We start from the raw sequence: 17,055 nt of genomic DNA, 5'->3' as shown, positions 1-17,055 counted from the left end.
TTAAGCCCTGAGAGAAGAGAAACTCTTCAGTGAACCGAATGGTTTGGCATCTGGAAAATTTATGAAACAGAACAAATTAGTAAATCGTTTATAGAGGCAGTAAATATGACATTCTGTTGAATGTTTTATAGTACATTATTCTAAAATCTGGTGACAGATATGAACCATTTGGCCAATCTAGACTGGTTGTTTTGTCTACCTACTGTAAGACTCCACTCTGACTTGGTCCTTGACCTTGTCCTGCAGTCTAGATAGTCTAGTGTCTATTTTATACAAATAAATCAGGAGGCACAGCTAATTTCCAAGATCTGATGAAATGTGCGTGCATACATTAACATGCCTTACTGAAGAAGAATGAAAAAAACTATAAAAATGCTCCTTGTGCTGAATATAGCTGTCCAAGCAGTCGATAAGAAAAATTAGGCTATGGCCCTTAACTCATCCACCAAAGAGGCCGTAATTCATTGTCCGAAGACACACAATCATTTGGAGCTTTCCAAACGTGTCTAGTATAACTTTTTACACTTTTTCACACTATAAAGTAATTATTGCTTTGTTGGCAAGTTTTTAAGACACGGTCTTTGCACTTAAACAGTAGTTATACTTTTATTTTATTTTGGTTACCCAGACAGGCAGGTGTTATTGTTTGCAAATAAGAATAAATGCAATCATATTATAGACCAAGAAACATATATTTAGTGATTAATGTTCCCTTGTATAACTGGAACATTGAACATAATGGATATATTATGTAAACTAGCTGCAATAGCCACTTGCCTGAAATGTAGGAATCAGGAAGTACATTAGACAGACATGCATGTATGATCTATGTTTTTTGTTGACAGACTGCTTATTTGAAAATATTCGGTGTGGTAAATTACTTTTCAGATTTTTCAGTGCAGATGTAATAATTGTTATCATAAAAATCATACACAGGCTTTGTGTTAATACATATATGTTCCAATGCATTTTACAAACATTATGCAAATAGACAGACATGCAAAAAAGGATACTTTTATAAGATTTTGTTATATGGACGAAAATAATATTTAATAAGTAAAGATAGTTAAAAGCGCGTGGCAAAAAGAGGACTGCAAGGCTTTCGGTGGAAAAATTCTGATATAATATAGGTGGATTTAGTTTTTTTACCGCTTACATCATGACTTGATTTCTCACCTACGTTTCAGGAGACCACTAAAGTCAAGTTCTCCTGCATCTTCTTGTCCTTCACCGCTGTCATTAACATAAAGAGATCAAATCTTTGTTAAATACATAAAGTCCACTCCAATCTTCCAAAACACAGACTATAACACTCAAGTAAAAGATCACATCAACATACCATTTTTCTTTTCGCAAGAAAATCTGTTTTAACTTGTGAAAATTTTTTGTAGGTATTGTTGCATGTGATAATATTTTTGTTTACATGCCTTACAAAAGTGATGCAGACTGAAACATAAGTTTACATTTTACAAAAGCTGTTTTTTTCTTTCTTTTTTTTTTCAATTGTGCTGTCTGCAACACAATATTAAAAAAAAAAAAGCAAAGAAACACAAAACTGTTTTTTGTAAAAGTGTATATGGTATTGCAGAATGAAACAAAGATTTGTGTTAAATTTAAAATATACTACCTGTCATTATCCTTAGTGTGGGATATGGTAACGTAAAACATTTTTGGTAGATTGCCAGGAAAGTGAAACAGAGAATATCAAATTATCCTTTGACATTAAGTCATGGTCCAAACCGGCATATGAAGTCCTTGCATAATAAGATCATTTAATACATGTAATTGGTAGCAAGCAACTTGGAGCTTGTTTCTCCCTCACATTCTCTTGAGTAAGAATCATGATAGTTTGAGATTATGGTAATTACCTACACCTTATTCAAATATATAATGAGGGTTGAAATGAACCTTCTTCGCATCACATGAATGAACAATGTATTGATATGCTCATATGAATAAAGTGAATTAATAAAGAATATTGGGTAATATCAGTGATGGTCCGAGGAAGAAAATCAGCCCTGACACTAAGTAAAGGATGTACATGAGGTTGCTGGCTGTATGTGTGCAGCGTTACCATGGGCTTTTGTACTCTCATAGCACAGAGCTGCATAAATCTTGCCGGCAGCAATGGCAGTAAAGTTAATTGACTGGAATCATAGGCTACTGGTCCACTGGGCATTTACCCAGTTAGCAAGATGGCCAGTCTAGGCTGGGTAACTTACAAAAGGTATATGAATCTTAGGTGATGACTTGACCACTCATCGGCAAATATTTGACTTATTGAGGACACAAAAATAACTAGTGATGGCAGTTTCTGCAGCATAACAACAACACAATCCTTGAGATTAATTACCTCCTCTTGAAAGCAGATCGGATGTCAAGAGCATGTGAAGCATCTGGAGCAGCTGTACATGAAACAAAGAGACAGTCTAGTCAATGAAAAGCAACACCACGTTCTATAATTACTTAGCCATGAAAACCCCAAAGAGTTCACAAAGGAGTTTATTTTCCACCAAATGGTAACATTTCGAAATCTTAGGATTACAACATGCCACAGAACTAGAACACAGTATGGTCAACATTTGCATATAACTATATTTTAGAACAATAACTGATTAAAGCAGCTAGAGTGAAGAATAAAAACATACCTATTAATCATATCACATAAAAATCACGTCAGCCTGACACGTCTGTTACCTCCTCTGATGAAGCAGTGTACAGTACTTAACACGTTAGGAGGTCCTCTTGAGCTAATCATGCTGGCCTAATATTTATGTGGTAGTAAAGTAATGCATTTATACTTCACCTGAAGCGAGGATTGTTACAGTGCTGCGTTGTGGCTGACTTCATTGAGTTATAGACCCCAGGCAAATATATAACAGTCAACACTTATGAACTACTTTTTCCATGACACATTAAATTAAGTAGAGCTTTAGGTAAGTCAACCATAAGCAAATATGTTGTACTGGCCAAAAGCAAATGAAGGCAGAGTTAAATATAGTCTGTAAAACTAGTTTTTTAAACCTTCTAGCCCTCTTAACCAAAAATTGCAAGCTGGCCTAAGCAGCTCTTACCAGTAACTTCGAGATCAAAAGAGCAGCTGTCAAATTTATCTTTATATGTCGCTTCACATCTGTAGTTTCCAGCATAGTTTTCCTTTGCTTTTATGATTTGCATTTCAAAGGTGTAAATCTGAAAGTTTATCCAAAATATCAATATCAATGCAAACATATTGTAGGTGTATAACTTATGCATGTGGAAACATCTATCTATCTATCTATCTATCTATCTATCTATCTATCTATCTATCTATCTATCTATCTATCTATCTATCTATGTATTGTATCAATATTGAATGAATATGAACATAATGAATCAGAACAGAATGTTAGTTCATATTACACTAGAGTTCATTCACTATAGAGGGAATTGGAAAGAAATTGCTGGCTGGAGACTTGCAGTTTCATCTCACTGACTAACGTATAAACGCATAAACACTATAAAGCAAATTTAAATAAACAAAACTCACTTAAATGATTGAACTATGCATAATGCAAGCCTTCATGAAGCAGATGGCCAAGGATGGTCCCTTCTTATGCATTGAGAATATAGGGACTTGAAACCACAAATCATCTGCAAGCTCTCACCTTTTTTAGTGAATAAACCCCTCTAATATTATTTCTGATTCAATGGAAATAAATAGGTTGGCATCTAGATGTTCATTAAGGTTGATGATTATTTTCCACCCTTATTCAACTTTAGCCTGACAAAAAACCTATAGTGATTGAGTATAAGTTAAATTCTTATACAATGTGGGATATGCAGCCATAAAATTGATGACGTACCTTATTAATTCGGTCAAATGTGTCCTTTAGCTGGAGATGTTTTCCAGCTTTACTTGCCAGATCCATCCATTTTCCTTTCAACCATTTAACAACAGGTTTGCGAAGAAGATCTTTCGCCTCCACCTTTGCAATAAACTTAATATCTCCCCCTTTTAGAAAATAAATGATTAAGAATAAATAATAAAATGTACAGAATCATGCCACCTTAGGGATTTTGACATTTCTACAATGTCACAATAAACAAGAATTTTTATATAAAATCATTATGCACAAGGAAGCTAATTTTGTACTACTGCTATGTGTTTGTTCTGAAACCTTAGCTAGCTTAATGTACAGGGCACATGTATGAGTGTGGGTGGGTGCGCAGTGATTGATGGGTGCATGGCGTGGAGGTGGGCAGTCAGAGGTGATAAAGGGTGACCTGGGTCATTGCCAGTTTGATAACTGGCTAGCTGTCACTTCCCTCCCTCCCTCCCTCCCTTTGTTTTCTTCTGTTAGTACCATGTTCTAACTTTCTTTTCTTTGTCACAGCAGGCGGGTGGCGTGTCCTTGCCGGTCAGGAGTTGTTGATGGTGGTTATGGAAGGTGGTGTTAAGGACGGAAGGCGGGTCTCAATCCTCCCCTAACCTCTTGTGGTAAGGTCAATGACCTTGGTCGTGCCCACTGAGCTTATGGTCGGCTGGTGGTAAGCACTGGTAGATGGCAGCACAGGGGCTGTTTATTGTATTGGACGAGGGGGGAGGTGAGTACCTCGGTGGTTGCAAGAATGCAAGTTGGGCCGGCAAGGACGGAGTTAATCATCAGTACTGTGTTAGTTTTTGAGGTTGTCGGTAACAATTATTTATGTTTAATGTTTGTTATAAGTGTGTTTTCTCTTAACATAGGCTAACACAGTATGGTTTGTTTTTGGTAATAAAGCTGTGGCCTGTTTACATCCATATACAGTTGTCTGTGTATTATTTGGGTAAGTGGTCTGTGGTGTGTTTGCGTCTGTTGGTTTTTCCCGGAGCAACATCCCCACTTCTTCATACATGCATGAAGACTAAGAGTGAGGAAACTTGCATTAGTACAGTATAATGCAGTGGCAAGACCTCACATAATGACTTTATAAAACCCTGGATATCTAATATGATCAATCTATATATTTTACTTTCAGTCTTTAAAACTTACCCACATTAACCGATCCACTGCTAGGTTTCTCAATAAATAATGTAGATATCTGAGAACTATCCTTGTCTGCTTCTTGTTGTCCAACTCCAAGATAAAAAGACAAAAACATTTATTAGCATGTGCTTTAGACATTGTGTCTGAAAATAAATGAAGATTATGTGGGTTTATACTCATGATCTCTTCATGATCAAATAGAGATGGTGAGTATCTAGCGCTTCAAACTGTGATTTATACAAATATTTCTACAAATACTAATTTGTATAAAACTGACAAATCAGCTTAGCATCCTTGTTGATTTATTTTCCAACTGCAATATACTGAGTAGTTGTTTGAGGCTGAGAAAAGAAGATGTGACGTTCAATGTAATATATTATAAATACAACTTTTTCCGGTACTTCGCTTCATTCTGGATTAGCTGGTTTCCATTCCAATTAGTAATAAAGAAATATGAAGAAAATATATCAACTAGAATATGTTGTAAATAAAACATCTGCATGCTGTACGGCTCTTGTCTTCCTTGGAATTCAGTTTATGTGTATATGTAGACTATAGAAAGCAATAAAGCAACAGGGAAAGAAAAATGTTATTTTCAACTAAAGCAAAACTGTCAAACTGTGTATTAGGAAACCTGTGAAAAAAAACAATTATGTTTTTGAAATCTGATTACATCCAGCATGGGCCAATTATAATGAAGACATTCTGCCATAATTTACTTAATAGTTCTCTTAGTTTGCCATAACTAACTGTATTGGACACATGCTTGTTAGGCTGCCAAAGATGTTTCCTACGTGGGTCGATTTCTTGCCTTGCCCATGCAAAACGTTATACCTAGTTTCAGATCCGGTAGAAAATAGAATGCATGTTTAAGTATGTGGCAAGTGAATGATTACTTACCAGAACCTTTCCTATCCATAGATCGAGCATTTTCATCTGAAAAAATATGTGATTGCAATAATATAGATGAGTCTTATATAATAAATGAGTATTTTAGTTTTGCAAACCTTTAAACACCGTGGAAACATTATTGGTTGTGGAATGTGATTGCAACCAGCAGTTCATAATACCAATTTTTGGGATTGATTTTATCCATTCCACATGCTTTCTATACCTATAATTGCAACAGTCTTAAAGCTAATGCTTAGAGTATAAAAGACCTCTGAGATGAATCTGCATCTTGACTATTCACTTATCACTGCATTTGTATTCTTAGTTCAATTCACGGGTTAGACTTATAGACTTGTTTTTTATTGCATGATTAGTAAATATACAGTAGTTGAGAGAAAAGGGATGAAAAGTGAATGAAAAGTACCTGGAGGAGGAGTACTAACTGAAGAAGATTCATCTTCATCTGCAAAAATAACATATAAATGAAAATTCGGAAACTAAATAAAATGAATTGTGGTGTATACCCTGTGCAATAGATAGATAGATACAAAATGTAAACATAAGTCAACCCTGCAAAAGAAAATGTTGTTGAGAGAGCAGCCTAGAACACTCAAAATAAGCTTCAAACATATGGAGGAAAAGCTTTGTGTTTTCAGTAGCTAAAATGAGAACTCCAGTGGTAAAATAAGAGGGAAATGAAGACACAATATTAAAATGGAAATATGGACGGCTTTCAGAAAGGCTGGATATGTTAGGATTGTTCACAACAGCATGTGGGAATGAAGCACATTGAAGTTAAGGTCAACCACACATCTGACCTTCTGAAGAGGATGTCACATCACTGTCTTCCATGTCTGCAAGTAAAACGTGTACCACACACACAATGAATGATTATGTTATACGTTAACAGCACACAGAACTCATACTTATTTCAAAAAACATACCAGATATCTGTATGTGTATAATCTATCTAATACTGAAATACATTTAAGACAATTGACAACTTGTGTTTTAAGAATCGCCACTGCTTATTGGTCAGACAAAGGAATAGTGGAGATACTTGACAATGAATCTGGAATATTGTTTTTTTACAGAAATGAAATGGGTAAAATGTGAACTACAGAAACTGAGGAGTGGAGTTTTGGGCAGGAACTGCTCTTGATGTTCTAAAGAAAATGAAAGACTCAAAATCAGTGCACCTAGAATAGCATAATAATAATAATAATAATAAACTGGATCAATAATGTTAAATTTCAATTAAACCTTAGGTGTTTAGGAATAATGAACATAATCACTTATAAATATTAATTAGCAGTAGACTGGCTAGGTTTGGAGATAATGCTGTAAAAAACAAAAGCCATAATAATTAATATTCAATTCCCATAATAGCTTTCAGTGCCCCACTGTTGTAATAGTGCTTTGGAATTTGCTGGTGCTCTATAAACAAATAGCAAGACAACAAACACATTCCTTCGGTTCCTAAATATAGCTTCTCATTTAAAACTTTAAATGCCTCTTTATAAATATGGCCCACTGTATTTCATCACTTCTTGCTGATATTGCAATGTCACAAATACAACAGCTGCAAAAATAACTTGCAACGGAGGTAGCTCAGTGGTTGCATATCAGTCAGAGATACTATATTAATCTAATCATTGAGGCTTTGGAGGGGATGAGTATTAAAATGGGCCAATGTATTGAGAATGTATGTATGTATGGAGACCAATGAATGAAAAGTGCTACAATCAGAAATATATTTCCACATTAAGAAAACTTTATTCTGCATTTTTGTTTTCTATGTTTTCAATTTTCACCTTCTGTCTTCCATAGAACTTCTTGGAACCACAGGAGTCACTAATGTATTAAATTGAGAAATGTTCAGGAAAAAGGGAGACCTGTTCCACATAGATTTAAAGCAAAGTTGTATTTCTCATTGACTATAACACAGACAATCCCTAAAGATTACATTCTGGTTCCCGTTATAAAATAATCACTGATTTTGAATAGTCGTGAAAGCCTCATACTATGCTAATTAAAAGATGGAGATCTCACACAAGCTGTTGGAATGTCCAATGTCTATTCTTCAGCCGGAAGGTATCACCTTTGATTAAAGACTCCATATTTACTTGACCAATACAGTTATATCTATTGTCCTTAAAGAGCTATTAAACATTAAAGCACATTACTCACTGTGTTATCATTTTGTGTAAAATGCGTATACAACTAGTGTTAGTTAGGTTTCCTCCAAAGGTAACTGCTTCTACAATTGTAGCTTATCCATTCTGCAATCTCACTCATTGTAGCCAACTAAACTAAATGACTCAACAGTGTAGTTGGACTTTCTGCACATTAGAATTAGGCTGACACTCAACAAATTGAATCATGTTTTAGTAGGAAGCCATTTATAGTCTTACAGCTTCCACAAAATACATTTAAGGAAAAGTGGGTCATTCATTTTTTGTATTGGCTATGAAACCTGTTCATATGAGAACCTGCTTCATTGTACGTGGGTAGGATAATATTTGCAATCCCATGGAAGTTAACCAGTTAACTATGATAATGAACAGATGCGTTTTAATCATCTTCACGTCTTTTTCCACACATTTACTAGAGATAGTCTCACATCGTGACTAAAGAGGGAGCCAACATTTACTGGGGTATATATTGAACATACCAATGTTTTCACTTTCATGTCTCACATGCCCAAGATGTTTATGGCACTATTAATGGTACAATGCAATATGAACAGATTAACCTTGAACCAAGCGTCTGAAATGAGGAACACATTTTCTGACAAGTGTGTCACCAATATACTGGTCAAAGTGAAGGCTGTAAGTGATATTCTGGAATGTATTAAGAAGCTGAACCAAAGGTCACTGATGGATGCCCCTATAAGAAGGTGCCAACAAAATGCATCTATCAGGTTACATATCCACTACAAAATGTCATCACAAATCAGACCATTTATCAACGTTTTCACTTACATACAACATATAAGCACTGCTGTTTCATACATGACCTAATATATATACGAACAAATTATTGTCTGTTGTTGCTAACCCTGTAAAAAAGAGAATTTAATTTATAAGCCATTCATCCATTGAGGTTTGCTTACTCCATATCTCGAACAGTTAAGTCTTTTTTCTAGCAAAACCTGGAATAAGAGATGAAAATCTGTTGTGGAATCGCTTTTTGGTTAACGTCACTATATTGTGGTCTCAATGGAACATATTAATTAAGATCATTGTAGTGCAGGTTACTAAACATAGTAACTGACATAGTGCACATACTGTTTATGTATGTGTATCTATATATATATATATACATATATATATATATATAATTTTCTTGGTGATCAGGTCAATAAAATCTTGAGCGTGTATTGGTATCTAAAGGTAAAAGTTAATCCATGTTTACTTTTTATTTAACCTACATATCGCCTTAACCATAGTAAATTACTTGCACAATGTCAAAATATTAACAGAACTTGAAAAACAGAACTTATATTTATGTAATAAATACATTTAACTTCTAATAAAGACTGATTGCTCCTGTTGGTTCACTATTTAGAACAGAATATTCAAATTCCTCACATGCATCAAAACACCAAACAACATTTACTACTGTCAGAGCATACAAGATTGTTAGAAGCAGCTACAACTTGAAATAGTTGATTGCAATCCTATTTCCTTATTGTTTTATTTTATTTCCATGAAGACATGCTGCTATATTATGCAGATCTCAATCATACAGAATTTTTAATATGCATACAACAATAAAGCCATTGTATTGTCTACTCTAAGGCAGGCACACTTGCATAGAACTATGCTACCTTAGTGCATCCACTCACCTTTTGCTTTTTCCGGCTGCTCCACCTTTGGCTTGGTTTCCTCTACATAGGAAGTATAACCATATTTTCACATGCTCCCAAAATGTAAACCATTCACATAAATCACCATCAGATAACTGATTATGTCTATGAGATCAGTTTAGGCCAATATTCTATATGTTTGTCTTTAAAGGTGCTGTTCCATATGACTAACTATGTATCATATACAAAAAAATTAAATGTGTGGGACAGCACCTTTAATTGTCAAGCATTTAAACAAAAGTAATGCTGAAATCATGCCAAGTGTTGCAGCCTTCATATTTTCTCATGCAATGCTTTCTCCTAGGGTATAGACCCAAGCAGGGGAAACTGGAACACTTTTGTTGCCCCAAAAGCAAACAACTTTTTTTGTCTTCTTTTTATATGTTTTAGGCTGTTTAAGCTACATAGATAATTATCTGGGGCAAAAAAAGTAAGTCTTCTCGCAGCAGTGCCTCATTTTAATTGTTAACTTGTATATGCCCAACTGTGACTTAGTTCAACATACTACAAACCCTTTATTTCATAATGCTTCAATATTAAAGTCCTCCAAAGAATAGGACAGAGATTTGTTCTGGTAAACATGATTTATTAGGCTCCATCAGGGAACAAGAGTAAGAACCACATTATGCCACATCTGCATAGTATATATATTTTGTGTTTAACTTTGTCGGATTTAGATACGCTTATAAACAGAGTGAGATGGGTTGTTGTGCATCCGAGGAGGTTGCCTAATACTGCAAATCAGTATCAGTAATGACTGAATGGCTGGCAAGGGTATCATCTGTAAATGGAACAGACAGAGGATCCCGTGCAGTTTAATCAATCTAAACTGAGCTAAGAATGAGGTCACAACCAAAATCAATACATTTTAAATGGCTTATTACACTCCTCTTATTCTTTCTTTTTTTATCTCATGCTTGCATGCTTGTTCTATTGACATGCATACAGCACTTCTACCTCTACTGTGTATTGACATGCATACAACACCTCTATAGCTTCAATGATGTGAAGGTAAAGCAAACAACACTATTCTGACTTGAAACTCCCACTCACCTTTTGGGGTTGCAGGCACATCATCTTTTGGCTTGCTTTGTTCTGCATAGGAAGTATAACTAAGGTTTCATATTTTCCCAAAATGTATTCATTTCATATATTAGATCAAATTGCTATTCTATTCCTCTTCTATGCCAATGATGTATACTTTTGGATCTGTCTTGCACCACTTACCTATACTTCTAAACTTGATGGAGCCAGGTATAAGGTTTAAGCCCAGATTGGTTTACCAGTCATAAGCCTAACACACATATAATGTGAAATACACCATCTGAGAGTCAGACCGGAGAAAATAAACTCTATGACCCTATGACAAAAATGCTAAAAGCATAATTACAATTACAGTGATGTGTGTGGTGCAAAGCATAAAAACAACATTCTTAGGCTTATAGACCTATCAATGGAAAGACCAATATCTTGTCCCAGTTTGCATTACAACAAAATTCAGTGAAACATTATATTCTTGCTTTATGACCCTTTATTGTCATTTGTTTTTCTCCTAAATACACTTTACCAATGTAACACACTATACGTCTGTCTAGTTATAAAGATATTAAACACTTCAGCACACAAATGTCAAAACACGACTAACTACACATGCACTGGAAGCGGACTTTTGCTACAGTCCACCTCTTGCTCCATTTGATAAAGTACGTTTGCCATAGTGATTGTGGAATTGGTAGCACTGCAAGTGAGTTCAGTAATTATGATCTTAAAACACACAAGCATGACAAGGTGAGGCAATATGTTTACGTGTTTATATTGTCTAAGAATTATGCTAACCCAAATGTGTAGATTATTTGTATTCCAAGTTGGGTTTTAGCAGGGCAGATTTTCAAGGGAGCACATGGAGCAATTGTTGCAGGGCCCCAGAATCTTTACTCATGTCCTTGGCTTTAAGCTTCTGTACATTTGTAAGGGTATGTATCAATAAATCTACAATACTCTCTGCATGGTGGAACTCAATACTATATACTAGATTGTGTTCTAGTGCATACTGCATAATACCACAACTCTGCAGCCAGAGCATAAAATACAGTTTTGTATTTATTTTTACCTGTAACTAACAGCTTTAATAGCTCATTTATAGGGACAGTTGTGCATCGTGTATGCAGCATACCATGTGATCATAAAAACATTATATTATGTGACACTTTTAGCAACTTTCCATAACGGAAACTGTGCCAATAAGTGTGCCCTATGTCATTCCCTATTGGCTTATGATTTCTGACAATTATTAATGCATAGCTCACTGGACATATTAGAAGGTGTTCAATCTCACTATGCCCTCTCTTGATCTTGTCCTGTGGAGGCTTTCCTTCACAGGTTTATTGACAACCACGTCATCTTATATTTATTTTTCCAGTCTGGCATCTTTCCAAACTTTTAAACAGCATATCATCTTTCCTCCAAGGTGTAAGGTGATATGCATTCACAGGATCCAACTGAGGTAATCTTACTAAGGCAATGGTAGAAATGGTAGATAAATGACAGTTTATGATAGATTATGTTATTTTAACTCCCAATAGGATGCAATTTAATATGTAATGATTTTCTTTGGAACAAAAATTATTTCAGTCATTAAAAAGCCTCAATGACTTTGCCTTTAAAGCAGCAGAACATGTCAGTAAAAAAGAAATATAAGTAATAAATATATATATTCACACTATATGGACAAAGTATTGACCACTACACCAACAGGGACATTTATGGCATCACATTCCAGCATAGCATTGTCCAAAATGTCTTGGTTTGGTTCTCTTCAGCATACCAACCAGACATTTTGGACAATGATATGCTTCCAACTTTGTGGGAACAGTTTTGGGAAGGCACTTTTCTATTGCAGATTGACTGTCCCCCAGTGCACAAAACAAGGTCCATAAAGACATGGTTGGGATGAGTTTGGTGTGGAAGAACTTGAGTGACCCATAGAGAGCGCTGACCTTAACCCCATTGAACACTTCTGGAATGAACTGGAATGGAAATTGCGAGCCAGGCCTTTTTGTCCAACATTAGTACCTGAGCTCACAAATGCTCTACTGTATAAATAGATAAAAATTCCCACAGAAACACTCCAAAATTGTGTGGAAAGCCTTCACAGAAGAGGGGACGTTGTTTATAGCTGCAAAGGGGTGGGTGGGGGTGGACCAACTACATATACATATTAATGTATATATATATATATACATTATATATATATATATATACATATATATATATACACACACATATATATATATATACACACACATATATATATATATATATATATATATATATATATATATATATTGCAGAAAATACAGAATTTTACTTTGATGCCACAAATAGACATTACATTTTAGCTTGTCTTAAACCAAAGGTGAGGATTAGGATAGTCTACATATCTTACTTAATAGGTTTTGAGAGCCACCCTTTAGGATTAAAAAACACCTCTATATAGTGGCTAATGCAATTAGAGTTGGATTTAGATGCAGCCAGGTCCTAGACAAGGTATCAAATTAGGCCACACTTGCTTTCACAGTGACAATTCATAATACAGAGGTCCTAATCAGCATACATGACCATATAATGCTTGTGGTCCTTATCGGTGTCTCCACCTTGCCAGGGTTCCAATAGAGTAGACTATGCTGCTAATGCGCAATCTTGACTGCAATAAAATATGCTATAATATTTGTAGTGCATACTCAATCTCAATATTATATATATGCTATATAAAGTATTTGCTATATGCCATGTAGAAGGAAGGAAGTGAAATTATTATAGAGGCTCAATGGTCCATTGTATGAGGTACACCACATCTCACAGGGCCCATCTTTGTGTACGTTACAAGATAGTACTCCAGTGACTGCTTCTTGTATACTGACCTTACCACATATATGTCTGATTGATTTTGTTACAGGAATTGTTATTTTAAGTATTTAGTTGTATATTTCAATGTATTATTTGTTATTTTACATTTTAGAATACATTTTTATTATTATTTTGCTGCAACAGAACGGGGTCAACAGAAATTTTGTCGGGAGGTTGCTAGTGTGAGGGTAATATCAACAATTTAGCAGAAATCTGTTTTTTTTTTTACATTTCTTCTTTGCATAAATCTATACAAAGCCTGGTGACTAATCAATCTATTTTTTTTTTTTTTTAGAATCGTACCGTTTAATCTTCTAACACACAGTTAATATGTGTTACAAAGAAAAGTTGTTCCTTTCACTATCAAGATCCTATATCAGAGAGTTGACACATCAAACATTTCACTAAATTGATTAATTTGAAATAGTGTTCATTGATGAGACATCTGTCACTGGGATTATATTTGGAATAAAATGCTTTCATGTCCCTGCCATGTCACTAATGAGATGATTCGATTGCTTCTGATAGAACATGCAAACATACAATTAAAGCTTTAATCCTCAGATGTGCTGGAATTCTAACAGGTGTTATAGGTAAAATCATTACCAATTACATTTACATGCATTGTTTAAATGATCTGTATTCATAACATTAAGGAGAGTCATGTACAAAAAAACTAATTTGAGTGCACTGAAATATTTCTGCTGATTGAACCTTTCCTTTGATTCATATGATGATAAGACCATGGGATAAGCATAAAGATATTCTGAATATAAGACAAGATTAAGGTCTAAGTCGTTACATCAACAGAGATGGGGAAACTAAATGGGGCAATTTATCTGCCAATGTATATGTTTCTATGTTATTTTCTAAACTTCACAACAGTCTATTATTTATACATGACTTTGATGGTTCTTAAAAAGCATGATAGGGTCCCAATAGTTACACACATGGAAATATGTACTGAAAGGTATATTCTTCAGTAATTAAAAAAGATCTAAAACTGTATTATTGTGCCTCTTTTCCAACCTTGCATACATTGCTTTTTTTTAAACTTAGGTTAAAATTGGGGCAGTAAACGGATTTGTAGCAAAAGGCATATATGTGATTTGATGTTGCTCTTTTCACTTAATTTTTGGGGCGCCCCTTACATTTAATAACGACATGTAGCATAGTCCAGAATTACTAACCTTCTATTGCCGGCGGTGCAGATTTTTCCTCTGGAAAATAATGAAAAATATTATTTATTTTAAAGATTTCCCTCTTGAGAAATAAATCATACATATGTCCATAAAATAGTATTAGTATAAAGTTATAAAATACATGTTCTGAACAAGAACACAGCAGTCAGATGTAAAAAGAGATTTAAATGTAATTTGTTCTATATTATTTTGTCATTTGGCAAGAAGCACAGTCCTAGTGCAAAGTGATAAAAAATGTACAATTATCATGGCAAGCATGTAATGTTCTTCCTGTTTAGCTCCATTTACTCATCTTTGCTTTAGAATTGGCCTACTACATTAAGCCAAATTGTCTAGTCTTAGCTCTTTCAATCTGAACTCATCTGTCTGTATTTTAGTTTAATGAATGAAAGGTAAAATTAAATAACCCTGGTTGAAATTTACCATTACTGGTGTAATGTCACACTAGTATCTTTCCATTTTCTGCTTTAAAAAGTATGAGTTTTCTTGTCCTACTTTTTTTCTGTGTGATCTAAAAAAGTAAAACCTTTGCTGGTGACAGTGCTTACATTCTAGTAATGTTGGGAGGAAATGTACAGCAATGAATCCATCCGCACCGGCTTTACTTCTGCGGTCAGATAGCAATTAGTGTCTCACTGTTTGCATAACTTGTTGATATGTAACATCTTGACACTGGTAGGCTAAACCTAAATACAGTCACAAAGAAACATAAGCGGTCTTGAGTTTCAAACCTATTCCTGTGTCTTTACATGTTCCATCTGTGAAGCCGCTTTAATTAAAATATGAAGAGGATGAATCAGCTGGTTTTATAAGAGCAGGAATGCATCTGATTCAAAAGACTTGAATGAAATACTCCACCCTTTGCTACCTGAAGAAGCTTGTGTGTTGACTTACATAGTACTAAAATAATTTAGAGGTCTTCCCCATTAGCAACCTTTTATCATCTTCTACACCAACTGGTCAACTAGAGCATTTCTGATACACACAATAAATATGCCTCACATGGTCTCCTACCTTTTACTTTTGTGTCTCCACTCACAACTGAAAATTCCTCTTGAATTACATTATTATCAACAATTAAGGTACGCTTTGTGTGCTCGGTTTGAGTAACAGTCTTTTCACTTTTGACCTCTTTTCCATCCTGTTGCCATTTCACCTGAACCCCTGTCTTGACTGTCTGGGTTGTAATCTCTGTCCTGCTTCCTCCTGCTACTTGCACGGTCTTTTGTTCAGTGACGGTAGTTTCTGAAATACGAGAAGAGAAAGACATTGTCTTGACTACAGTGAGCACAGAGAAGCATGTTTTCAGAAGCTTTTGTAGTGTTATATTTAGATGTCTCCATCAGTGGGCACATTATGCTTCTCATTAATCTAACAGGTGCAACAGGATCTAGTACTGCATTAATTTTAACAAGACTACTATTGTGAAGATTTTACAACAAAATTAGGGTGCTGCCAACATTGTCAGACTGAAACTTTAGAGAGGTGGGGAAGAATGCAAAGCTCACATTCACTAACATACTAGGGGCAGTAAACATAAGCAAGGCCCGGAGTGAGCCTAGGGTTAAGGACACCTCAGAGTCCCCATAACTAAAAGACATGCTACTGTTCAATTCACCTTTATTTATATTGACAGTAATACAATGTAATCTCAGAGTATCATATAAATAGAGCTTAATAAAGGGACAAAGTACAATTAAAATGATATACATGAGATACCACAGCAAGACAAAATATAAAATACAATATGAAGGTATCACAAAACAATACAGGGTATAGCAGATGACATTAAGGATACACCAGAAAATGTAAAGTGTTTGGTACAAAGATTACAACAGTACTGTAATATGTAAGAACCCTGACATCATAAACAGGACAGAGGAAACAAATCTCCAAGTTGACTGCGTGATAAAACCAAATCAAGACTTACACACTGAATCAACTCGTACGATAAACATAAAGGCATTAAGATGAAAATAACAGAAAAATGGGAAAACAAGGGAAAAATGACCCCCCCCAACCAGCGGGCAGCGCAGCAGACAAGACAAAAAAATACAAACTGTTTGTTGATATGTTAATTTAAAAAAAAAGAATAAGAATGTGTGGGAAAGTTGCCAAGACAAAGTAAGCAAGTGAGCCCTCAAAACCATTAATATATATAGGACTAAACACGGGT

General features: G+C 34.9%; 1 protein-coding gene across 1 annotated transcript in view; it reads right to left on the bottom strand.

Annotated features, from left to right (window-relative positions):
* Positions 1 to 16,149, bottom strand: part of LOC149299719 (myosin-binding protein C, slow-type-like) — a 46,196-nt gene extending 30,047 nt beyond the window's left edge. The window contains exons 1-7 of the mRNA XM_089486020.1: positions 15,894 to 16,149; positions 6,325 to 6,363; positions 5,016 to 5,099; positions 3,846 to 3,994; positions 3,075 to 3,192; positions 2,354 to 2,405; positions 1,177 to 1,233 (exon numbers count right to left, since the gene is read on the bottom strand). Of these exons, the coding sequence (XP_089342146.1) occupies positions 1,177 to 1,233; positions 2,354 to 2,405; positions 3,075 to 3,192; positions 3,846 to 3,994; positions 5,016 to 5,099; positions 6,325 to 6,363; positions 15,894 to 16,149 (755 nt within the window). The remainder of the gene's footprint in view (positions 1 to 1,176; positions 1,234 to 2,353; positions 2,406 to 3,074; positions 3,193 to 3,845; positions 3,995 to 5,015; positions 5,100 to 6,324; positions 6,364 to 15,893) is intronic.
* Positions 16,150 to 17,055: the final 906 nt, after the last annotated feature.

The sequence above is a fragment of the Sceloporus occidentalis genome, unplaced genomic scaffold (genome assembly GCF_023333645.1).
Source record: "Sceloporus occidentalis isolate IW3139 unplaced genomic scaffold, rSceOcc1.0.p SCAF_28, whole genome shotgun sequence".
NCBI classification, from domain to species: domain Eukaryota; kingdom Metazoa; phylum Chordata; class Lepidosauria; order Squamata; family Phrynosomatidae; genus Sceloporus; species Sceloporus occidentalis.
This window is presented reverse-complemented; position numbering and strand designations above follow the sequence as displayed.